Below are 27,270 nucleotides of genomic sequence, written 5' to 3'. Positions count from 1 at the left end.
TGAGGTTCAATTTCTTCAGATATCTAAGGTTTAATTACATAGTTACTTTTATTTAAAAAAATATTATGGGATATTATTTCCTTGTAAGGAAAATCTACTTACAATGTCATTAGCATCCTCAAAATTTGTCAATCACTATAGTAATAGAGAATCACAAAATGGTTTGGATTGGAAGGGACCTTCAAAGATCATCTAGCCCAATCTCCCTGCCACATTGCTCCAAGCCCTGCCCAACCTGACCCTGAATACTGCCAGTGATGGGAGACCCACAGCCTCTCTGGACAACTTGGTCCAGTGTCTCTCAGCCCTCATCACAAATAATTACTTTTTAATAGCTGACCTAAACCTGTCCTCTTTCAGTTTAAAACCATTGCCCCTTGTCTTGTCTATACAGTCATTGGCAACAAGTCCCTCCCCACCTTTTTTATAGGCCCCCTTTATATATTGAAAGGCAGCAAAAAACCTTTCCCTCCCCAGGCTAAACAACCTCAGCTCCCCAAGCTAAAGAACCTCAGCTCTTCCAGCCTTTCTTCAGAGAAGAATGTTTCCAGACCTCTGACCATTTCTGTGGCTTTCCTCTGGACCTGGATACATTGCTCCAGGTGGGGTCACACTAGAGAACAGCAGAGGAGAGCATCATGACAGTATCTTGCTTCTGTTTGCTTCAGAGTTCCTTTGTTCCTCTACACTGACTTTTAAAGGATGTATTTGATTTTGACTTTACTGAACAGATTTTTTTTGTTTTGTTCGTCATCTCACAGAATCACAGAATGACTAATGTTGGAAGGGACCTCTGGAGCCTACTTTGCCCAAGCTTGCTGCTTAAACAGGCCCACTTGGAGCCCTGGACCGCCATCAGACCTCACCATCCCTATGGCAACCTGTGTTAGCATGTGATCATCCCCAGAGTAAAAAAGTTTTCCCTGATGTTCAGAAGAAGTCTCCCATGTTTCAATTTGTGACCATTTCTTCTTGCCACTGGGCACAAATGAGAAGACCATGGGCCAATTCTCTTTGCACCCTTCCTTCAGGTATTTATATAGATCAATTAGATACTCTCTTCTCCAGGCTGAATAGGGCTTCAGTCCCAGCTCTCCCAGGTTTTTCTCTTTAAAAATTCTCTAGTCTTTCTTATAACCATTTTGCAAGAGACTGTTCAATAGCTCTCTATCCCTCTGATACTGGGAACATATTGAGCTATACTCTTCCTATAAAATTCTATAAAACCTTTAAAGTTATTTAAAATAAAAGTTAAATGTAAAATGCTTTGGGATTCCTTTCCCTTTCCGTTTCCGTTTCCGTTTCCGTTTCCGTTTCCGTTTCCCTTTCCCTTTCCCTTTCCCTTTCCCTTTCCCTTTCCCTTTTCCCTTTTCCCTTTCCTCGAATACTGGATGACTTGTAATATTTTCTTGTAATATTAACTTGATCCTAAGGCAGGTCAAAAGGTCATGGGAGAGAGCCAGTTAAGGTTTTTCAGCTTTCAGGAAATTCAAATAATAAAGGCATCCAGACAAGGCCCCCACTTAACAGTTACCTAGCCTGTGACAGACTACAATTTCTAACACTTTTTCACATCTAAGCCTTTCAGTTGGGATTATCCTGCAAAGGAAGACCTGATATGTAGTTCTGCTGCTGCTAACAAAATAATAACCAGCCATGTGCAAAAGTGGTGTTGGATTAGTGTCTTCACACAGCTTCCATGCAAGTCTACAGGGGGCTCCAAAACTCTTTGCAGTGATCTGTTTTGGATTAAATTAGTGTAATGCAATTTACATCAAAAACAATTTGTGAGCATATCCATTTTTTTTCCTACACTCAATCAGGAATGAAGGAATGAAAGAATGGAATAGAGGAAGGAAGAAAAGGATGATAGTGCACTCATTGATTCATTCATCATTTCTTTTTCTATTTTTAGACTTTAAGATTATTTCATCTGCTCTCATATGAATTATAATTAACAGCATTAATAAGGTGCTTAGCCTACATTGAAAGAAAATTAATGTTATTAGCCAGAGAATAATTCTCTGAGGCATGTCACATGCAGTGACATTATAACTGTGAATGCTTTCAACATTGAATTCTGTTATACACACATCAGTATGAAAAAGCAATAGACAGACACAGTCCAAAGCTCATCAAGAGGCTTTGTATGTTGGATTTTTGACGTGGATTGTAATAATAATATTCAGTATTGGTTTAACAAGTCAGAAACATGAAATATTCAAAGTATTTTATTCATGTGTCTTTTGGGCATTTCTCCTCCTAGAATGATGATTGCCATTACAATTGAATAATTTTCCAATTTGGTATTGATTCTTAATAAATAAACAAATGAAAATGGAACTGCTTTGCATTTAGAATTTTGAGTCTTGAGTAGACTTTTCCATCTTACAAGAAAAGCTTTTGCTTTCTCTCTTGAAAATGGCACCAAAAGTCTTTCTGATTCCATCTGATCTCTCAAATGAGGAATAATATTTCAGTTGCATTCCATTGTTCAATCTTTATGTCATCACTGGTACCTGGTAGAACTTCTACTTGCAACTTCTACTCCTTTTTTTTTAAGTCATCCATGAGGGTCTTCCACAACATGATTCAGTCAGCAGAAAACACACAAAATTTCTTTTAGAACTCAGTGAAAGTTGCTGAATTTTTCCTACCAAAGGTCAAAGATTTCAGATGTTGTTCTATAATGTAGTTTTCAATCCACTCACATTTTCTTCATATGCTGTGTTGTCTTAGAAAGTCTTGCAGCAAAGTGTTATATCTGGGCTATCTTATTCTTACTGCTTTTGCAAGTTGCATTCACCTATGCATAAATACTAATTTCTGTCAAATGAATGATAAAACCTCCATGTCTGAAAAGCTGAAACTATTCACTTTTTCATCTTTTCTAGACGATTTTTAAAATCTTTTTCTACTGTAGCATCTTCAGAGGCATTTCCAAGAACATACTGGTTACTGACATAAGCAGTACAATGAATCAATCTACTTTCTCTGACACAGATGATGCATTAAAATTGGACTTTGCAGGGGAGGTTAATGGAAATAAGTACTCCCTTCAACTGAAAAAAAAAAAAAGGTATATTATTTTTCCAGATTCATTGGGAAATGACAGCCATGACTTTTTTTTTTTTTTTTTTTTAAACAGGCTAATAATGGAAGAGAAAGTAACAGAGGAACTAAACACATTTTTTACATCCTGGAGCAAATATGCCATCTCTCATCAAAAAGATCTTACAAAACATAACCAAAACTGAGACCAACTGAAAAAAAAAATGTTACTTTTATACTAGTAAATGACAGTTGTGGATCTGTGGATCTGTTTCTTGATTAAGCTAGCTCTCCCTGATGCTCCTGTAATGAGCCGAAAAGAACAATAGCTGAGGAATCTTGTGCATCTTCTCTAAATTTGTTCTAATTTCCTATATTATCACCATTAAACTTGAATCTCTGATTTAGCCCAAGCTTTTTAAATAGCATGCTTCTGTCCTACACTTGGTTTATTTGACACATCTCCAAAAGTCTGTGGTCATTCTGGAAAAGAGCAGTGGTTTTCAACCTGTTACCACCTCTGCATCACTAAATAGCCTGACACAGCAGCATATCAACTACCCTGCTTTCCAACTTGCTGTTTAAACCCTAATGCCCAGTGGGTTGCTACAATGTGGATGCAAACAGGAATTACAACACATGCAGTCTTACATCTAATGCAAGTACACAACTGATCAAATGCTGGTGGCCACTGATAGACATGGTAAAGATTCAGGGTTGACAGAACTGGAATAAAACAAAAACCGTTCTCTCTTTACAAAACATGATTTACAAAATAGTATTGTTCTGTTATCCCCTAAATTGAAATCCCTTCCTAAGCACATTACAGTTTCCCACAACAGTTCTCCCCATTCCTGTAAATTCTGCAATAAGTACATTACAAATTACTAAGTATGCTGTGCTGCCTTTTGCCCACTGTTTCTGAAACTAGACCTCTTGATGCAAAATATGCAAAGAATACCTGTTTAACTGCTCATGCTGGCATAATTTATGTATGCACCAAAGCTAAATATAGCAATTTAGTCAGAAAGCAATTTAGTCAGAAAGCTTTCTTGAAGAAAGGTAACTTGCATTGACTTGTACTGAGAAGAGAATCAACTTGGGGTATACAGAAGAAGGACCATAAAGTCATCTTTAGCACCTACAATAATGTTATTATGTTATTCTTCCATATGATTATTTACAAATATGAACTGCCACTTGTTTTCACAGGTGATTATCTGTGGAATCAGAGAAACACTTTTATACATCTAGACATACAAGAAGCTTGTTGAAAAATTTAAGGATCAATTCCTCTCCAGCCTCAGAGAGAATGGAAGGCTCTGAAAGGGAAATTAATTTTTTTGGACTATTCTTCATAAACATCAGCGGACTTCATCTTAGTGATTTCAGTAATTCAGAAAAGTCACTGAAATAATTAGCAAATTAGTTCTACCAACATTGTATATTATATACTTAATTTAAAAATATTTTCATTCTGATATCATATGGTCACTTTTAAAAATAATAGATTGTTTTATAAGGATCATTTGAATGTGCAAGATGCACTCAGAAGCTCAGAGGATTGGATTTAACTACTCAGCTTCAGAAGTCCACAGTTAGATGTCCACATTTCTGCTAAGTCCATGTTGCATAAACCATCTTCACAGTCAAAGAAGGGAATTGCTTTTTTAGGACACAATAATTTTGGCAATAAAGTAGATATTGCAAAAGCTCAGATTATTGTGCTTTTTAAATTACTGTTTCTTTCCCCTAAGTATAAAGGACAAGTATGACAGATATACTATAGACAAAAATTGCTGGTCTCAATTTGGGGAACATGAACACAAGTCATCACAAATTCCTTCCACTGCTGTTAGAAGCATATGTAACATACCTACACTCCAGTCCATTTCCTCCACTGCATCACCATACAAACCATGCTTGCTCTTTCCTCTGAAATTTTCTGAAGCATACAGGGCAGTATGGACATGAAGATAAGACAGGAAAAGAAGAAATGGTGTATCAGTGTTCCTGGAAAACAAAACAAAACCACAAACTCTTAGAGTATTTTATAATATGTTTTCTACAAATAAATCTTTCTTCAATAGAAGTTTTTAAAAAAGGCTCCTTGTCCCCCCTCAAAAAAACAAACATCAAACTAAAAAAGAAGGTGAAAAGAAATAATGTAATTGATTATAGGATAATATAAACACTCACCCAGTAAAAATACCACTCTTTTACTGAATTGAAAGCAAAAATAAATGACAAAATCTATCTAAATACTATTTGTGATATATATTGAAAAAGGACTTGTTGTTCAAAGGCAGGAATCTAGCAGTTTCTGAATACAAACACCTCTCCGCATTTTACACATCTATTTTTAAAAACCTGAATTCAATTTCTGTTCAGAAACATACCCTCAGCACTACATATCCATGTGAAACACAATTTCTTTTCTCACAAAGTCATGTGGAAGCTGATCAACTAAACTGCTGTTGGGGACCTGGGTCTTTATTCTGGACTAAGGTATATGACCAAACCTCTTTTCTTTTAAAGCTCTGTGTGTTTATGTATGTGACTCTACATAACCTCAAAGTCATACCAATATAAAACTTTTTCTTCTCAGGGTAATGAACAGTCTCCATTGTCTTCTGTCTATTTCCTGAACAGATACAAAAGTAAGAGAGCAATAAATAGACTCTCTGTAAATTCTGCTGTTCATGTGATCTGTCAACACGGTATTTATGATCAATTCCAGCAAGCTGTGAAAGTAGAGCTCAAATGAGTACTTCTCCTTATGCATTATTTATAGTACTTTACTTAAAATTGTGCCACACTAGCCAAATTTATTGCTATATGCTCTAACAAGACTTGCAGTACATTATGCATATTGTAAATATCAGCTGAACCACAAAAGCACTACCCACAAAACTTGTCTGGATCACACCTAAAGCACATGGCTAATTGCAGACTACTTTTAGTTTTATTTATCATATTTTCTCCCACCAAGCTGTGGTGGATAATACCTGTGATTCACATCAACATCAAATGGAGGCCATGGATTTTCTCAAGCAGTTGGTTCATCAACCCTTTAAAGAGGGGAGCCCCAATACAGGCACGCTCATAAAAACCACTTCTTTAAAATTAACAAAAAAATCCTAACATTTAGAACTTGAAAACAAAGTTTTTTAGTAAAAGAGATTAGTCTGATATCAATGCTTTCCTCTTAAAGAAAAGTAATTAGGTTTAATCTACTATATTTATGATCATTTTTTCCTCTCTCCTTGGTTGGATCTGTTTTTTTCACAAGTTGCATGATTAAAGCTTTTTTTCTACTGGCATATACAGTAGTAGATAAACACAGAATGGGAAAATTTTATCCATATTACTCACTTGATAAGTGTGCTTCTGATGGGGATTCTTTGTTCATAAAAAAAATTCTCATTTTTTAGGAAACCCAGAGGAAAAAAAACATTCTCCATGTAGAAGATGAATAAAAAAATATTGTAATTCTCTTACAAAATTTGTGCATAAATCCTGTATTACTTTATTAATATAAAGTACTGATCCAAAACATATCAGACATGTTTTTCATAAAAGATACACTTTCTATGAAGTTGTTTGTTGCTATTTGAAAGGTCCTATATGTGAGAAATTTTCACAATTTTTGCAACAAAAAACAAGAGATCCCTGAGTCAATTAAAAAGGCTGAAAATATCACCAATTGAAGTGAAAAAAGACATATACTTAAAATTTACTTATTTAATATATACTTAAATGTAATACTGACCTTTCACTAGAGAATTTTACTGCAAGGCAGATGATTTTTGTTTTACAACTTGCATTTTTTAATGCCTGGGATTATTGTTGACTTTTTCCTTAAACACAATTCACTGAATTGAGATTAGTATACAAATTCCAGGGTAAAACACCACAAAAAATTATTTTGTACTTTAACACAGCAGGCTATATTTATTTTTTATGCAAACTACCTAGTTCTAATGCCATGGAGACACTGCATTCTCATAATTGCCTACTTGCTTTGCTAAAAGTATCAATAGCTTCCAATACAAATGTTATTTTCAAGACATAATAATTCAAGTTTGTTTTGTTTGTTGAACTCACAGAAAAGATCTAACTTTCATGATTGATATGGAAGGGCACTACATCATTCTCTTTTTTCCAACTAAAATTGACAGCTTTTGATTGACAACTTGCTGTTGGGTGGAGAAGTGTCTCACCTATTAATATCCTATAAAAGATCAGAGGCAGCTATTTATCTCCTGCCAAAACACTTCGAGGAGAATCATGACTAAATACCTTTACTCTGACCTTGACAATGGAATGACAATACCAGCTACTAGGCAGGAGAGAAATTTGACAATAACAGCTTAACTCCTGAACCACTTCAAAAAACAGCTCTTTTAAAAATGTATTTCCACTATCTTTTACACAGCCCAAACACAGAAAATCTCCTTTTCAAAAAATTTGGGATTTTTTTTATCCTCACATGAGTCATACAGTTTTTTCAATTTATCAAGTAGCTAGAGAGATTACACACATCTGACATAAGATATTCTTCAGGGTGTTTTTAATGGATCTTGAAAACATCTGAAAGCATCACATTGCTGGTGACTCGTCTGTATTGCAAAGTACCAGGTTCTTCTTTTTTTCAGTGAGTGTCTTTATATTACTCAAGGATTCAGCTCAGGCTTGAGCTATAAAAAACAGCTTTAAAGTGTGTGAGAGAGCAATTAAAACTTATCTGACTTTTGCTTCAAACCCAAGTCTTTTAACTTTTCTCCCGCAAATCTGCTCTAAATGCTTGCTGCTTTGAAAACTTCTTGGGCAATCGTTTGCGTTTCTGTGCACTTAAGTGGCACAGTTGAAAAACTTAAGGGAAGGAACACCACCCAGAAGTGCCTGGACAAGCTCAAGATTTTTGAAAATTTAATGAAGTTCAACAAAGCCAAGTGCAAAGGTCTGCACCTGAGTTATGTCAATCGCAAGCACAAACGCAAGCTGGATGAAGAATGGATTGGGAGCAGATCTGAGAAGGACTTGGGGGTGTTGGTTGACAAGAAGCTCCATATTAGCTGGCAAAATATGTGCTTGCAGCCCATAAAACCAACTGAACCCTGGGCCTCAACAAAACCAGCGTGACCAGCAGGTAATCCTTGAACACGTCCAGGGATGGGGCATCTGCAACTGCTCTACCTGCTCCAGTGCTTCACCACCTTCAGAGTAATGAATTTCTTCATAACACCTCATCTAAACCTGTACCCTTTCAGTTTAAAACTATCACCTGTCACTATCTGTCCTTATAAAAATTCCCTCTCCCTCCTTTTATAAGCACGCTCAAGTTACTGGAAGGCTGCAGTGAGGTCTCTCTTGAGCCTTCTCTTCTGCATGATGAAAAACCAGCTTTTTCAGCCTGTCCTCACAGGAAAAGAGTTCCATCCCATTGATCATCTTCTTGGTCCTCCTCTGGACCCACTGTAAGAGGTCCACATCGTTCTTGTGCTGAGCACCTCACACCTAGATGCAGTACTCTAAGAGAATCACCACTGGGTCAACACAAGCACATAGAAACATAACATTTCCTTTCCTGTAATTTTCCTTTTATTAAAAAAGTTCTTATTCAGAGCCCCTCAGTGGATAAATTAATTAGTGCTTATTCCCCATGGATGCCTCCTCTAATTCCAGATTAGACCACCAGTCAGACAGTGCTCTTTGTGATAGCAGTGGATGAATGCACTTGATTAAATCTTCTTGTTCCCGTAGGAGGAAAAGCCAAATTTTGGCTTAGTTGTACCAAAGCAGGACTGTTCTACATGCTGGATTTAATTTTGTTCTGACTACTGACAGTGCTAAAATTCTTGTTAGTCTGAATGGATCTATGAATGAAAGTTTCTGTGCTATTCTTTTAAAATACACACCTTCAAACACAGATGTCAGATTTTTAATTTTTTTCAAAATCAGAAAGAGAACTCCAGACTACTGGGGGATAACTTATAAAAACCATAAAGGTGTTGAAAACACAACAGAGAGAGGAGGAAAAATGTAACTATATAGAAAGTCTGACTCTTCCTAGTGGATATTAAAAGTAGAATTTTTTACACTATATCTGAGCAGTATTTTTTTACCACTATATCTGGTGGCATTTTTTTTAATAATTCTTCCATGCCAATAGATTAGATGATTCTACTTTTCCAATTTCATGTCTTCAATGCTTCCTTCAAATACTTTAGGTAAACAATTCATATTTGTTTTTATTTTCTTTCTATATAACCTTTTTCCTCCCCCTCCAAAAGAACATTTTGTAAGCATGGAGAAAAAAAACATTATCATCTAGTACAAATTAAACTCATTAATAAAGTCTCTCATCCACAGAGCTTTGGAGTCAAGTATACAGATCTACTTCTGTTTTAGAAGTGTTCCATTGACCATTCACTCTGCCAATCACTGCAGAACTAGTGAGGACCCTAAAAATTCTTAAATGACTTATAGATTTGGTAAATTTAGATATGAACCCCCACCTTCTTCCTGTCACCTTCTTGTTCAAAAGGCATAACCAGAAGTCTGAGAGATAATGCATGAAGATCTAGTAGAGTTGCTAGAGCTTATAAGTTATTACATTTTTTAATATATGTGCACATATACATTATATGTATACAGAGATACACAAATTCTTCTCTATAATTTTTATTTTCCTGTGAACTATAAGAAATACTCTTTTAGGATTCATAAAAACACTGGATTTGAGAGCTGTAACATCAGTACAACATGACAACTGCCAGATCTTGAGACCTAGTGAAACATGGAAAAACTCTATAACAAAGTCTGCTACAGTAGCTAACAAAAAAATTGAATAGGTGTTGCAACAGTGTTTCAAGGACTAAAATAGAACAGATAAAGAAAAAATTTACCATTTATTAACTGTTATAAAATGTTGAACATTATGCTTATGCAATCTATGACTGGTAAAACTAGGCAAGATGATTCTTCAAATTCACCTTCACCACAGCTTTTAAATATAATAATGTTTGTATTTAAATACTGTTTTCTAGAAACTAGATTTCATTAGACTTATAAAAAATATTACTATTACTTGTGATCAGGTATAGAAACTACTCAGAGAGGTATTCTGTATCACAGAGTGGTATTTTTGCATTGTTAATTTCTGATATGCTAGAAAAAAGACCCTGGCATTTTGCAAAATTGGATTTTCTGTGCAGCTGGTCACTGAAAGGCACACTGAGGATGTATGAATGACAACCACATTGAATTTAACACGAAATAAGGAGCATCCATTTGACTTTCAAATACGTTGTTATACCAAGAGAGCATTCTGTTAGGTTTATGACATGTAAACACACTTCCTCTCAGGAAAAAGCAATTAAAATTAACATACACAGAGCTGACCTGCCTACTTACAATTAGGGTAAGCAACTAAACTACTACCTGTTTTCACACAACAGATCTGACACTTGTAATTGACACATTCTTCTCCAGTGCCATTTTTGGGCATTGAATTTTGTATTTGCTCTCTTTCCGTTTATTAAGGAACAAACAAAAATTGTAATATGCACACACTGGACTAAGGAAGATAAAATACAGTACCACCTTTCCAAAAACCAGACCAAAGTAAGCACAACAGAACATAGCTGTACACTACAAAGACATTATAAGACTTTAAAAATGCAAATTCTAATGATTATATAGAATCACAGACCAAAACTGGCCATCCAGCAGTCTGAAGTAGTAGTTCTGGAAGACCTCTCTCCTTATCCTGGGAATCACAAACTCTCATTTTGTGGTCTCTGTGCACAAACAGCTTCCAGCCACCACAGCACCTACCAGTCTTTCCCTGTTCACAGAGAGCAGGTACAGCAGGGCCCCTCCCCAGGTCATTTCACTCACCAGCTATGTCAGGAAGCTGTCTTCCATACACTCCAAGAACCCCTTACTCAGTTTCCTGTCCACTGCACTGCATTTCCAGCTCTGAAAAGCTGAAGTCCCCCACATGAACAAAGGCCAGGAATTGCAAGACTTCTCCCAGCTGCTTACAGACTATTTTGTCCTCCTCTTCATCCTGTCTGGGTGGTCCATGACATCTCCCACCTCGGTATCTACCTTGTTGGCCTTACCCCCTGATTCTTACCCATAAATATTCAAACTTATCACCACCATCATTAAGCTTTGGTTTATCAAAACATTCCTTAACATAAAGGTCTACCCCACCACCACTTCTTTGTCTATTCCTTCTGAAGAATCTGATGTTTATACAAGTCACAAAACTGAAAATTACTGAAAACAGCTAGAAAAGAGAATGTCTGGAAGTCCATCGTCTAAACCCTGAAGAACTTCTAGAGGATATAAAGGCAATAGGTAAATAAACTTATATAGCTAAAACATGGGAAAATTAATGTATACTCATACACATTGCATATAAATGTAGCATAAAAAAACTTTACAGGAAATACCAGTGCTGGTGAAGATTGGAGCTTCATAATACATTTATTGTAATCTTATTTAACCAACTAAAAGACACATGATACCTGACAATTTTTAGTCTGATGATGAAGTGTGTATTTGGAACCAGGTAAGGTGAAAGTTCGAGTTCTTTAACTGCAGGATTGTTTGCACTCAGGTATAATTGTACACAAGGATTAACAGTGTACATGACTGAGTTTGCTACTTAATGTGTCAGCTAAAGAAAAGGGGACCGTGTGGCAAGTTCAGGGTTCAAAGATGTGGCTAAAGGGCTGAAAGAACTGACCAGAATGCTGTTAAGCACTGTGACTTTCAAAAACCTTGTGGCCCTTCACTTCCGCAGCCTGGTTACCTCTTGGTGGCCATTCACCTATAAATGGCCAAAGTCAGTGGATTAATCATAAAAGCAATGGTCTACTGGTGCTCTGGAGTTAACAGGTATGAACTCTATCATGTCAGAACTAGTGTGTCAAAGCAAATATTGGATTTGTTGCTCACACTAACACACGGGGCAGATCAGTTCAGTGAATAATATTCCAATTACTCATATCCCCAGGAGCAAGCTTCATGGTCATATACTTTGCATGTGCATCCATTAAAGGGCACAGTTAAGATTGCTCAAATGCCCTAATTGCTTCTCAATACTTTAACATGTTTGGATATTCTCTAATATAACATTGACTATGAAGAGTCTGGGTTATAATTCTCACTGCTGTAATAGCAGCACTCCTGTAACAAAGTTTGTTGTAAATTATGAATATCTGCTATTAACCTTGACTTCAATTTAACATCAGTGTTGTCTGAAAACTACACTGACATTTGGGGACAAGTGCCTAAATGACGCAAAGTCGCTTACCTCTACCTGGGTCAACAAAGCTATGCTGACTTAAATTATACATTATTTTGCCAGCTCTAAACACTGAGGTCAAACAACACCACTAATCTACATAGTAACAATGTGCACATTACACATATTAACACAGTTAAAACAGTTACTAGTTTTCTATCATCCATTTCCATCTTGAACTCGCCTATTTTGAGGCAACCATTTTATTGTCATGGCACTGAAATTAGTGAAATATTCATAGATACCCAAAACAGTATCACTACAGGCTCTTTATATCCTTGTAAACAGTGGAAGAATATACCAACAAATAGTTAATGGACTTGAGAGTCTTTTGAAATCACCAAACGCTTCGTCCCTAAGCAAGTAATCTCTTAACAGTTTTCAAATGTGTTTGTTCACGTGTTTGCAATAACAAAGTACTTCAATGTTAAATTAGTTACAATGTATCTGAGAAGGCATCTTTATATCTATCACCATCACCAAGAGGAAATAAAGATGGTTGAGTTAATTTATAAATACTTATGAAAATGCTGATTGTTGGGAACACTTACTCATTTAAGGAAATTTGTTATAAAAGAACATTTTTTCAGTATAATATGTAAAAATGGCCACATCAAATATTCATAAGGATGGAAATGATAAAAAATTGCTGCATGAGATCAATATTTTAGATAAACATTTTTTTTTGCTAACAGCCAGAAGCAGCTGCTCTGTACAGTCATTAAGTCTTCAGACTTTAGCTGCAGATTCCCAGTATGGGTTTTCATCCAGCAATGACACCATTTGCATGTATTCACAGAAACCAATGCTACATACTTTAAGGGATAGTAATTCAGGCATGTAGAATAGAAATTCAGGATAACAGTAATTCTATATGTTAGAATATGATTTTATCTTGATTTTGTATTTTTTAAAATGCTGAAAATTGTATCAAAAGTGGTGGAGAAAAATACATACACATATTTTTTTTCCAGATGTTAAATTGCCTAAATATTTTTTCTGTAAATATATTGATTTCTATTTTAGAATATACAAATGATTTTTTTGACTTAATCCCATTAAGAGCCCTTTGGTGACAATTCCAGCAAAGCAACTAACTGACCTAGCAAAAATGAACCATGACTTAGGATGGTTTTGTAAACCCAATGTTTAGGTGGCCCATTATGATTAAAAACACTTTTTTCAAAATACCAGTTTGTTTCACAGAATCACAGAATGGGTAAAGTTGGAAGGGACAACAGTGGGATCATCTGGCCCAACCTCCCTCAGGGTCAGCCCAGAGAACATGGCACAGGATTATGTCCAGACAGTTCTTAAATATCTCCAGAGAGGGAGACTAAAAAACCCCTCTGGTTAACTGTTCCAGGGCACCGTCACCTGCACAGGAAAGAAGTTCTTCCTTATATTCAGCTGGAACTCCCTGTACATCAGCTTCTGCCCATTGCCTCTTGTCCTACTGCTTGGCACCACCAAGTAGAGCCTGGCTCTGTCCTCCTGACACCTTCCTGTAGATACTTAGTGATGAGCCTCTCTCTCAGTTGTCTCTTCTTGAGGCTGAACAGGCCCAGATATTTCAGCCTTTCCTCATAAGAGAGATGCTGTAGTCCCTTAATCAATTTTATTGCCCTCTGCTGGACCTGCTCCAGGAGCTCTGTGTCCCGGAGCAGGACACAGCACTCCAGATGTGGCCTCACCAGGGCTGAGCAGAAGGGCAGGATCACCTCCCTGCTGGCAGTGCTCTCCCTAATGTCCCCCAGAATCCCATTGGCACTCATGCCCCCCAGGACACGCTGCTGGCTCATGGACAGATGGTTGTCCACCAGCACCCCCAGGTCCTTCTCCACAGAGCTGCTTTCCAGCAGGTCAGCCCCCAGCCTGTACTGGTGCCTGGGGTTATTCTGTCCCAGGTGCCAAAGCTAGCACCCTAATTTTGGAAAATCAAATCTTTTCAAAACTACTGCTATAATAGTGGAGTCATCTAAAATGACAGTATCTTAAAAAATTAGCCATATGAATGCCTTTTAATGGATGCACCAACTCAATGATGAAGAACATCTCCCCATTCCAGAAAAGTAATGAATTATGACTCTGCATTGTGCTTTCACAGAATTAAGTCACACCACAAAAAAAAAATCATATTTCAAGTCACATGAAATTCTTAAGAATAAATATATCCCTTTTTATAGAGAAATTAATTGCATACCTGATAGGAGAAAACCAAACAGTCATTCCTACCAATAAGATTAATATAATCTTTTAAAAGAAAAAAATTACAGTCATGTATAATGACATATTCCCTGTGCCCACCAGGTCACATTTTTTTTTAATTTTCACAGTCATCATGAGGTGCTAATGTTAACTTACAACACAGTTAGAAACCTACCTTTCAATAAACTTCATAGCTTCTTTTGTCAGCCTCTGAGTAAGGTTCTCATAGGACAGTGGCTGCTGGATAATCTGATGGTCCCTCATTAAAAAGCAGTTTAAATGTTGAAAATGATAGAAGAAAAAAATCAAAACCAGAAGTGAAATTGTGATTATTAACAAGAAGTAACCCAATGCTTGGAAGGGTACTTTGAGAAGACCAATGTACTGCACTACTGCCAAAGAAACAAGGGCTATTCCAGTGATTTGGATTGGGATGACAAGGTCTTTCTGAACACCTTTTAAAAAAACACTGCCTTGGCCAGGTTTGCAGTCTCTAAAATTGGTCACGGGAAGGCCATAAAAGTAATCAAATCCATGACTGAGGGGGTGGTGACAGAAGTCATTACTGCTTTCACAGTTCATCCCAAGATGCCACTTTCCTACAAAGAGAGAAGGACAGGGAGTATTTTTGTAGTTAAATCATCAAACTTACTTTTGATGTGCATTAATTCAAACATAAAACCTTCAATATCTGGCTGATATCCCCCTGCTTCCAGCATTTATTGTGCAGATCACTATTTTCTACTGAAACTTTCTTTGTGCCTCCATAAAAGATGTTTTTTCATATCTCTCTCTTCATCTCAGTTAGAAGAACATTAAATTCTGAGTGGGCTAGCAGGTCATTGAAGAGAAACAGAGCGCTATCAGACAGTTAACTTTGGAAATTAAGCATGTGTAGTCATCGTAAGATAATACTGTTTTGTAGCAGACACTGATCGAAGAGGAAGGACAAATATGGAAGTACAAAATATCTTTAATCAAGGTTTTCTGGCAAATAATTTGACTAGTTAAAAAAAAAGACAAAAGAACAATAAGATAACAGTAACAAGAAAATAAAGCAAGAATATGAAAATTATTAAAGCATTTATTATTTAAATGATTGTGAAATCTCTGAAATTGCCCATATCCATCAAAATACACATATATATAGAGTGAGGCTGCTTATTTTGTATTTATAATTTTCATATATATATAAATAAAAAACAACAGTAACAAGTAAATTGCTTTCAAATACTCTCTCTCACAGCATTTTGTACCACTAGGAAATCACTCTAATTCTGCAATAATTTTGGACCCTGTCTGACATAAGAAACCACTGAGCCTGATTTGCATTATACTAATACAATCTATATTCATGTTGATTATGGTGAGTACCTAGATAATTCATTCTATGACTCAGGTACAACCTCTTACCACATGGTTATGTATTGCTTAGCACAACAGACCTAACTGGTAGCAGTTATTTGATTCAAAATGCATAATTATAAAAAAAATTTAAATTCCGTTAAGCTAATTGAGATAGATTATGGATAGAGGTATGCCTTTGCTCTCAACAAGAAAATGTGCTGAATATTTTAAAAAAGCATGCTGGCCTTGACAAAACAGACTACATTATATACTGCTGGGCAAAACTTTATTTATTTTTCTGAATCAAACACCTAAACATGACCAGCATAATTCAGGGGTTGTGCTTGCAAAAGAAATAAACAAGAAAAACTACAAACCCAGTAAGTCTTCATTCCCATAACTTACCCCAAAGAAATCGGAAACACTTGTTTCAGAGAATTCAGAATATTCATGGCAGTAAATGCAAAACAGAAAAAAAAGGCATATACAGAATTTCCCCCTTTTTCAAACCAAGCCAGCTTTTACACCTCTGTAAGAGAGTCCTGATGCAAACAGTCCTGAACATCTCCTTCTGGGTCTCCAGAACATCGTATTCATCCCACACTCTTTCCTTTGGCTGTGACAAATGCAGGTACTGCAGTACCAATGAGGATGAACACTGGGATCAGCTCTGCTTTTTAAAAATTTAGCAAATTAGGTGGATGTTCTTCTTTCTCTCCCACAAATAACAGATCTGAGTTATATGATGAGAATGTCATATGCCTAAGTTTATCTGTCAGCAAAGGTGAAGAAAAAGCAGTAATCTTGAATCTGAGAGCATAGTTAAATCCAGTTTTCCTCACATGTCTCTTGTTGGTCTTAAGCTAAAAATAACTTCTGCATATCATCAAAGCAGGTAAAAAACATTTTAAGGTCTGCTTATGTGTCAGTGAAATTAAGACCTCTACACTTTTCTCATTCCATCAGAACTTTTCCCTGTCAGATAGCCCATCACCTGAAGAGGCATTCTGCTGGTGGCATTCTGAACAGAATCATTCTAGTCACTACTTTTGACATGGTCCAGTAAAAATTATCATGGTCAATTAAGAAAACAAGCAGTACACACCATTTTACTGAAATTTCAGAAGTTATAATGGTGCTATAAAGGGCTAGGTGAGGCTGGAACTCTGAGTTTCATTCCCAGCATTTTTGAAAAGAAATGCTTCAAATTTTCTCTTGTGTTTGAACGATTGTCTTAATGGAATAATTATAAAGCCAGATGTGTAACACAGTGAGCAAGAAACAACTGTCATCATGAAAATAAATGCTCTTCTGCCTTTTTTTATTTTTTTGCTATTATATGTAAATCTCAAAGCACCTATAATTCAGTAAGAAAATATGAAAAAGAAACTCAAACAAATTAAATATACCTTCAAGGTCACTTATTATGATATGAAGTGAATTTTTAACTGGATCTCAATGACAATCCAGGATAGAAAAACCTTGCAATAACAAATTAGGGCAGGGGGAAATATAAGTCCTATTTTAATTGAAAGGGCTTCTTTAGCAAGCACAACAAATTGTTCAATGTCAAGACAAACTTGAGCCTCAGAAAAGATTTGTTGAGAAGCAACTTAAGCCAAGCAAAGCAGAGATCAGGTTAGCAGGAAAAGCAACAGAAGCCCCTGCTCAAATTATATTGGGAGCTGTGACGGAATGACACAACTGCCATTCTCAAATGGCTGGGGAGGTAGAAGGCTTTGATAGATTCTGCACTACTCTGAAAAAGCAACTGATGGCTGGGTGCACAATACATGTTTCATTTCACTCCTTGTGACAATAACCCCTGCCTTGAGCTAGTGCTTGAACAGATTACTGTAATGTGCTTTAGATTCTGGGGCCCTTCTGAATCTGAGAGCAATGCAAAATGCTCTCGTCTCTTTGCCAAGTGATGCTTCATAGAATGGACACTTCACACAAGCATCATAAGCATTTCAACAGATTCTACCAAGCTTTTGAGTGAAATTTATGCTGTTAATTGTAAATTATGAGTACCGTAATAATTTGAGACCTAGGCTTTTTTCCCTCTCCATCAGCCACAATTAAGACTTCTGCAGAACGAAAGCAATGCAATGAAAGGCAAGTGGAAGTGAGAAGCAAGTCCTATTCAGCCAAGAAATTTCACTTGAAACTCCATTTTTCAAAATGCAGAATCCTAAGGCCACTACACTATACACTACTGTATTTTTCCCTCAGATAGTGGAAAAAAGATAAATACTGTAGTGGTTTTGGTAAAAAGACTGATTTTTATATAATGATATATTTCTTTTGGAATGATTTTGTGCTTTTCCGATAAATGACAAGATACAAGATGTGAAGCAAGATGCAAACAGAAATATTTGATGTTCTTAGGAAATATATTTATTTGAAGTACGTAGCAAAATTTATAAAAAGTGTATGTGCTTATGGTATTAACATGGACAGATTTTAGGCTGTTTTATGAATAACTGTTGTACTAATTCCACCCCACAGACTCAGTCAGTCTTGGACACCTTACTACTGCGATATGCCCAAACATTATAATACTTCATTTTGAAAGAAATAAGTACCAGTTATCAATTAGTATTTTAGCTTTGGAGATAAGCTACGTAGGCGGATTTCAAACTTCTCTGGATGCTGGACAACACACTGGAGAGCAACATTGAGGAAATTAACCTTTACTGCAATTTAGCATAGCAGTGGTTAAAATACTATCTAAGAAATGTAAGGGAAATTTTTGCATTATGAATAGCAATTTCCAACAAAACATCAGCATTTCTTCCCACTGGTGAAATATTACGTATTCTATGCATCTGTTTTTTTTGATAGAACTTTGTTTTGTTGCAGATCTGATCATGTGCTTTCCTGACAGACCTATTGATTGTCACCTTCTTTATGTCACAGGGGAAAATAATGTGGTAGAAAAGTGTATACATAAAGTAGATTTATAGATAAAATAAATTTTGGGACACATCAAACAAAAAAAGTATATATTCAGAGAACAAAAAAAATTAAAAAAAAGGAACAAAAGTGCACCTAGGGAAGAAAAATAATTTCCTCAGAGAGAGATTGACCAAAAGAAAAAATAGAAATGACACTACAGGCCTGAGGATCAGAAAGGCTTCAAATTATCTTTATGCCAATCCATCACTGGTGCAGGATTTGACTATTAATTGTTTGGGAACTGCTGAGTTAATTTGAACCAAGCAAAGACTCTATGACCTACACCAATATGATGTGATAAGAACACCAGCAAAAGCAGAAAATATACTGGTTGTGAATCAGATTGCCTACCTAGTCTTCAAATCTACATAATTTTTCTTTCTGTCATTTACATATGCTTTACCCCTAATTTTAATGCACTTCTTGATTTTTGGAAACCTTCATTATACTCTAAGGGTATGGTGATATTACATTTTATGGTCTCATAGCTATCACTCAGGCCACTTGGAAGAAGTGTTCATGAAGCATAATGGAGAGAACTTCTGGAGATCTAAGTGGCAAGCTGTCATGCTGCAGCAAAAGTAGTTAAAAAAAGAACATTAACTGGGTCAGCCCATGAAAATGAGTGGTATTACTGTGCTTGTTACAAATAGAAAAAAAACAGTCTTTAATTGAATACAGAGAAATGGAAATCAAGTCCACAAGGAACATGACAAATCATGAACGGCTTTTTTGTTCAAACTATGAACTATTTGAACTATGGGTAAAATTCACCTACATTAAATAAATTTCTGATAATGATTTCTGGTTTTCTATTTTCATTCTTTCAGGACTTATGCTTTATAAGACTGGAGTATAGCTAAGTAGGATTTTTAGTTAGAACACTGACACTAGTTTATGTACATAACACAGACCTTTTTTGAACTGGGCCGTGAATTGGTAGCCTTGCTAAACAGCCTGGGTTTATAAACAGAAATTACTCTCAAAATTGAAAGTTTCTGTTTCATTTAAAAAACAAATTGCATGCATCCTTCATATAAATTAATTTAGTAATATTCCAGTATGATGTTCTCTGTACAACTATTCCCTGGCAATTCCAGGAAACAAATGCATTATGTAATTCAAGTTGAACTTTTCAAGAATCTTTTAAAATATAAGCAGTGGCCAAATTAAGACAAAAAAATTCAGAAATCTTTAATGTTATACTTTTATGACATTAATTCCAATTCTATTTAATATTAACCTAGTATGATTTTTTTTGCCCATCACTGGATATTTATGCTGTGATCAGTTGTCTGAACTGTCTTTATAATGAGAGAGAAATACATTTTTATATGAAATATCTAGCAAATAATATGAAAAATTTCCTGGAAATGTCCATTTTTGTCTGAGGACTAAGATGGTAGCCCAGGTAGAGCATTATTTACTTTATGGGAATTTGAACACTGGTGAAAAACAACCATGGCAATGACTTGTACCCCTGTGATCAACCCCTCATTGTCTCTCTGATGTAAACAAACTCCTATTTATACTGAAAACTTTTCAAGGGCTTGAAAAAATTTCAGTTTGTTCATCTTGTTTCTTCAGTACTTGCAAAATGAGACTATAACTACACTAGTGAATTAGATGTACTTACCTGACTAGTGTTTCACATAGGCATGGGAATGTTCTCAGCTTTGCTCCAGAAGAATAAATTCATTATGATGTGGGGGAGAAAGGCTTAATGCAGGCCCTTAAAAGCCTATACGGGATGTTAACGTTCTTTTCATTGTAATGAAAGAAAACAGTGCTGCACATGTCTGCAATTTTACCTATTAGAGCTGTTGCATAACCTTTCTGCTTCAGGAGTTTGGAAAAAGTTATTTCTTCAGAAGGAAGTCCCCCAGAAGAGGCAGAAAATAAGAAGACACCAACTCGTGAGAAGGCAGCCATTCCTAAATACAATAAAAATGAATGAGACCAGGATAATACCAAGAAAGAATTTCCATTCATTAGTTCTGCATGCACGTTTTTGCCTTAGGTAGTATCACTTAAATGACATATTACAATCAGACACTAAGTGTTGCAAGTGGAAGATACAATCATCCATTTAGACGAGTGAGGTCTTTCCTGTATTGACACCAGAAACAGATGTGGAGAAAAAATTCTGAGCTTATAACCATGGGGCCAGCCATCACATAAGCAGCTGCAGCCCCTTCTGTAGATTTTCTAAGGTATAGCAAAATTTTAAGAAGTTGAGCTTGCATAAATTATTTTTCTTGTACACAGGGAGGGAAGGAAGATGAAGACTAAGTGAGATCATTCCCAAGTTCTACTTTGAGAATTTCCCCCGTCCTTATATGTGGTTTTCTACAAGTAAGGTTTTTTGAGAGAAGTCATATTGAAATAGGGCAGTCTTACTTCTGGGCATGTAAACATCATGAGGTCAGAAAGAGCAAGAGAGATTCTGATCCTGTAAATAGAGTGGTTTGAGCTGTCAGCATTGATGGGGTGCTCCAGTGGCATAAAGACACATCAATGAACACTGAATGAGTGCACTAAAGGAGCATCAGGTACTGGCTAACAAGACAACATCTAAATAAGGCACAGTAATTTCTATATGCTAAGAGTCTGAGAAACACAAATGAGCTTACAAAGTGCACTCAGGATGAAGAACTTGAGAGCTCAGGTTCATAAAAATTAGATTACTAGGATTCCAGATGAGGACTGGCACTGAAAATAAGACAGTAAGAACAGAGAATATCTATGCAAATCTGTGCAGCTGTATCTTCAGGAAATCTAAATTATGCAACTGGATGATTACAGTGCCCAAGTTACATGACTGATGTAGACAACCAGAATCCTCCCTCAGGTATCCCTTGTGGTTACATGAGAAAATGACTCGTTAGACTGGTTTATTAAAGAGAGCTCAACCTACCCTTCAAATGCTGACTTCAGTTTTTCAGCCCAGACAGTTTTGCTAATCAATGCTTCAGATAGTTTTAGTCATACATTTATCTATATTTTACTTCTTTATATTTATTTTTACATATTTCAAGCTCTTGTAACTGAAATCAGTGTAATCCCATTATCAGAATGAAAGAACAGAAGCATGATTTCTAATTTTTTTCATCATTACCTTTCTCTTAGCTTGTGTCTCATCCAATACAGCATTTTGGAATCTTTTTCTTTAGTTCTGTTAGCAGGAGATTTATATTTCTAACATTTTTTCCACATCATGATTCTAGTGTCTTCTATAATAAGCCTTTACTAGTTCTTCAGTGATATTCAGAAGCAGTCCATATTGAGAAATTTTGTAAATTAAGTAAGACAAAATTCAATTTTTGTACCTACATGGAAATGATTAAGTATGTCTGAGAGCTGATCAGTGAAGAAAAAAATTAGTTCAAGTCCTAATTTTTCAGAAATAAGAACAAGCAACATTATGGAAAGTGACATGTGACTTTATCTACAGCAAATATTAATAACAATATATCTGTAACAGGTATAGAAAATTTTCCTTTGCAGAAAAATGTAATGGAAAATTTAGCAAGTTATATTAGCTGGCACTTTTGCAGAAGCTTGTTACTTGATTTGAGTGAGCACAAACGTATCAAGTAGGCTCCAGAGTCTTGCTTTGCTTTCATTCCCAGAAGCAAGGACAGGATGTTTTATCACTAATGAACAAGTGATCTGATTAATGTATAATGATCCTTGCTAAAAATGATGTTAAGGGAATGTTAAAGTTGCATGGCTAAGCACTGAGAGGCTCAGTCCCAGCACACTAAAATAAACAGACTAGATCTTCATGGACTCAAATAGGCTTTGGATCAGGTACTTTCAAAGTAAGAGAAATTAAATGCATGTATTCACAGGATACTTAATGCTGTGTATGGGTAGATATGGAAAAAAATAACACTTCAAATAGATGAGATATTTTTTCTCTCTTCTTCCCAGTTTTCAGGGCAATTGAGTACCTTAATGAACTGTCCTGCCCCTACCTCCCCCCTACAAGAAAAAAAAAAAAAAAACCACAAACCAAACAATTTTTCTTGATGTCTTATGAAGGCTGACTTAGAACAGAGACTAGACAGAGCTAAAGAGTAAAGTAGGTATTTATTAAGAGGCCTCAAATAGATCTACCTTGGGCAGCAAAACCCAAAATGGCCACAAAATGGGCAACAGGTCAAAGGGTCTCACATTTTTCTAAGTTTTGGTCCATTAGCACATTGGAGCTAATTATCCGTTTACAATTTAGCCCATGAAATCCCATCCTTCTTGTTTTCTCTGTTCAGTCCTCCTTTGTTTATGCTCTTGGGCCTGAGATCTGGATCAGCTGTCCTTGGGTCCTCAGCTGCCTGTTCTGTGGAGAGAGCTTACTATCCCCTAATATGAAGCCTAGACTTACACACTAAACCAGAATAGAATCTCAAAAATATAAAAGCTAAAACCTGAGTCTAAACAAAAAGGTTTAGCAGAAACAGAAATGCCTGAGAAGAAGTATTTACATTGGGTTCTTCCACTGGAGTCTTTCCAGACTCTAGGAGTCCCACTATGTGCCCCAGTGTATTGTCCAAACACTTCTTGAACTCTGTCAGGTTTGGTGCACACAGCCCTTGAGGTGAGGCCACCCTAGCACAGAGAATTTCATAACAATCCCCTCCCTTGCCTGGCTGTTGATGTTGTGCCTGATGCTGCCCAGGACATTGGATTAAATATTGGCATTAAATAACCACAGTCAGATTGCTTTGTTGCTATTTAAACAAAAAAATTTTTACTCACTAAATAAACTTTATCTTTGTGTCAACTCTTCTGAAATGTGAAAATTCTCCCTATATATGAAATATTTCTAATATAGACCAACTCTGCTGAGCTTGATCAGTCACTGAAAGAACTGATCATTTACCATTATTTAATCTCATAATAATAAACAAATCAAGGAAGGCCAGACAAAATACCTGCATACAGTTTACTGTAAATAAAATAAAGTATTTATATATAAATAAAGTCATGGGATTTTACCTGATCTTATAGGATATCTCCCTGTCAGGAAAGCTGCCCTGCTTGGAGTACAAAGTGGGGATGCTGCTATATGCTGAGTAAGTGTCACTCCTTCCTCTGCTAGTCTGTCAATATTAGGGGTTCTGGAAAAACAGAAGCAGGTGTAAAAAAAAAAAAAAACAACAAAGATGGTTATTTGGATACAGGCATGGTAAGAACAAGGCATCTGAGGAAAGAATTATCAGGAAAATCCAGTTAAAATTTACCATATGTAAATTATCAAATGCATGGTTAAGTTGCAATTTCAAATAATAAATTGTCAAATATTTTTACGAGGCATCTGAAGAGAGACACCGTAATATTGCAGCAAAAATCTTTTTCTGCACTTTCTTCTACTCTTCATGGCCAGTGTTAAACTGCAACATCTGGACATATAGTATTGCAACCCTTTTTAATGTGTTCCTTGACCAGAACTTTAATTTTTACAACTTTTTTGCTTCAGTAATGAGAGTAAGAGAGACTAGAGAAAGGTTGTGCTTCCTTGCTCCCTACTTGGTGCCTCTTCAGTCTCTCTCCAGCAAAAGCTTTTTGGGGTAGGGATAATGTCTTATGGTGCTATAAACTATTAGAAGAGATTCAAATGATTATGACTCTGTGTTATGCTCTATATTAACAATATCTACATGTCTGACATGATTATGTCTGCTATATTAGACCCAGGGGCAGAACCTAGCTTCCATATCTGCATGGGAAACTTGTCTGTGACCTGGCTCATCATGCAGATTAAAATTGGGTCCTGCAGGAAGAAATCCTGTGTCCTTGGTTCTACAGATAAAAATTACTAATGCAGACTGGCCAGCAGCTGCAGCATGCTCTAATAGCTCTCTGACCCTGGAGATTAATGACCGTGACCTCAAGGCATACTAGTGCTGCCATCATCTAAGTCTGAATAGTCAGAAACATTAATTTTCCAATGGAATTATTTTCTATCTGTAAAGTCACCTACTGATAACAATCGCTGAGATGAAAATTCATCATATTCCAAAAATCTAATTCCAAATTCTCTCAGCAGAGAATTTAGATCTTTAGGTCGTTCTGCTGCCTGTGAGGGGAGTGATCCAAGCATCAATGTTCTGTATATTTTTCCTTGTTTAAAACCAGAAGCTGTAACTTGATTTGTATTTTTTTTCTGAGTTATGAGAAGATTTTACTTCTAACTAAGATCAGCAGGAAAAAGAGCATTTAACATTTGACAGACAGTGCTTTTAGTCTGAATGTTTTTATTTAACTTTGCACTGAAACACAATGGTTAGATATCACTTGCTCTGTTTACACAACCATCACATCTAAGCTGGTAGCAAGAAACACCCCAAGGCACACTGATGCATTATTCAAGTATATTAACATTTGCTTTAATTAATAGATTGACTACTGTATGAAGATAAATTAAGGGCAAATATCAGCTCTTTATTTCCAGTTAGTTAACAACAAGCTTGTCCCAAATCATGAGTGTTTCAAAATACGTTTAATTCACAGAACTTGTGTCATGTATATTCTAGAAGAAAATTGTTGATTATACTTTAGCTCTCTAGAGCTACCCTTACTTGGTTGGTTGCTCAATCCTCTGTTTCTAAAGCAACTTTTCAGCAACTTTTAGCATTAGCTAAGTCTTTAGTCAAAAAAAGAAAATAAGGATTGAGTATTCAAATCTCTGGAAAAGTTATTAAATTTGGTTACTCATAAAGAAACCTAATCAAACCTCTGAACATTCTGGCATTTTTAATTTTAAAAATCAATTGAAAACTAAATATAAAGTTATGACTCCACCAAATTGTCATCCTACCTTAAGGTTCTGTTGCCGTAACATCCCAGGTCTCCAATACCAAGATCATCAGCCATCAATAAAATTATATTGGGCTTTGAAACACTGTGTGTTTTGATACTGTTTATGGCACACTGGCAAATTATTAGAAGTAAAAGGAGCCCCATCTTCTTCCTGGTGTGTAAGAACTGGTGGAAAATATAATAAATAGATTGTTAATCTAATTTATTCTTATTCTTATGCTTAGGATAGTAAAAGAAATAAAGAAAGACTGAATGCTTTTATTTGGCTTTATTTTTTTCCTTGGAAGTTTTATAAAGCATTTTTTCTCTCATACTTCTAAAAATAAATATGCATATTTTAGTATATGGCTAATTTTTTCTTCCAGTCCTTTACACAGATGAAGCATTTAAATAAAGACAAATAAAGAACTAAGCACAACCTCAGAGGTAATTTTGCATATACACATGCACTATAAAGCAATAAATCATAAGAGCTAACAATGCTTGGGGTTTTTTTCTCTTTTTTGGTGTGTGTTTGTTTCCTTTTTTGTTTTGGTTTGGGTTTTTTGTTTGGGTTTTTTTTTCCCCAGCTACAAATGTTGTTTGAGGAACACAGAATCTGAAAAAATTTAGGACCTAAACCTCCAAAGCTCACTGCAGAAAAAAAAGTTAATCAATTCCACTAATGAAGTAAATTACTGAATTTCTCTTCAACAATGGGGAAAAAAAAAACAGCTGAAGTTTCTGGAAAGGAATAAACATTATGGAAAAGAGGGTGAAGAGATGCACTATGAAATTATTGTAAGGAGTGTTTAAGAAAAGGCTCTTCACAAACATTACAAATACCAGGGTCTATAGCAAAATCAATTAAAAATAATTTACATCATATCACAATAAACAATGCCCAAGCCATATCCAACCTAAAACAGGAAGAAGGATGTGTTGTACACAATACAACATACCATTTTATGGTTTTATAGTAAAAGCAGAGCATTTGTAGACATGCATGATGTGAATGCTGTTTCACCTTAATCATAACTTGTTGTATCTCTGTGTTAAACTGCACTGACCATGTCCTGGCTGAAACTGAGTGCCTTCAGGCTGTAAAGGACTGTGCCAGGCACACACATCAAAAAGAACAGAGACTCTTTTCTGTCTCTTAGTAAGCTTCCCATCTTTTCTGGATGCAGGCAGCCTTTTTAAAATGCAGGGGAGGCATGAGTCACACCTGCACTCTGCATTACTCTCAGACAAGAAGTGGAAGAAACCAGAACTAAGGTAGAAATTTGTAAGTTAAAGGGTAGGAAAAGGAGGTAGAGACAATAATTTCCAGAGAGAATGGGGATTGCTGGTCAAGAAAGAAGAATCTTGTAAATCGATGGGTTATGGTAGATAATGTAACTGGAGAGAAAATATAGAAGTCAAAACTGAATGACCTGGTACAAAGAGACTAGACATTAAGGGAGACAGATTCACAAACAAATGAGGTAGGTAAAATTATTTGTAGAGGATTCAAAATAGGCAGAACCAGAAGAGTTTACTCTGATGTTAACAGCAAGAATGGGAATTGATAA

At 35.9% G+C, this 27,270-nt stretch overlaps 1 protein-coding gene across 5 annotated transcripts in view; it reads right to left on the bottom strand.

Annotated features, from left to right (window-relative positions):
- STS (steroid sulfatase) overlaps window positions 1-27,270 on the bottom strand; it is a 110,102-nt gene that overhangs the window by 59,596 nt on the left and 23,236 nt on the right. For all 5 annotated transcript variants that reach the window (XM_050975849.1, XM_030234823.2, XM_030234824.2 and 2 more), the window contains 5 exons: window positions 25,716-25,882; window positions 23,894-24,015; window positions 20,704-20,826; window positions 14,760-15,183; window positions 4,928-5,064 (listed from right to left, as the gene is read on the bottom strand). In XM_050975849.1, the coding sequence (XP_050831806.1) occupies window positions 4,928-5,064; window positions 14,760-15,183; window positions 20,704-20,826; window positions 23,894-24,015; window positions 25,716-25,861 (952 nt within the window). In that variant the 5' untranslated portion in view covers window positions 25,862-25,882. The remainder of the gene's footprint in view (window positions 1-4,927; window positions 5,065-14,759; window positions 15,184-20,703; window positions 20,827-23,893; window positions 24,016-25,715; window positions 25,883-27,270) is intronic.

The sequence above is a fragment of the Serinus canaria genome, chromosome 1 (assembly GCF_022539315.1).
Source record: "Serinus canaria isolate serCan28SL12 chromosome 1, serCan2020, whole genome shotgun sequence".
NCBI classification, from domain to species: Eukaryota; Metazoa; Chordata; class Aves; order Passeriformes; family Fringillidae; genus Serinus; species Serinus canaria.
This window is presented reverse-complemented; position numbering and strand designations above follow the sequence as displayed.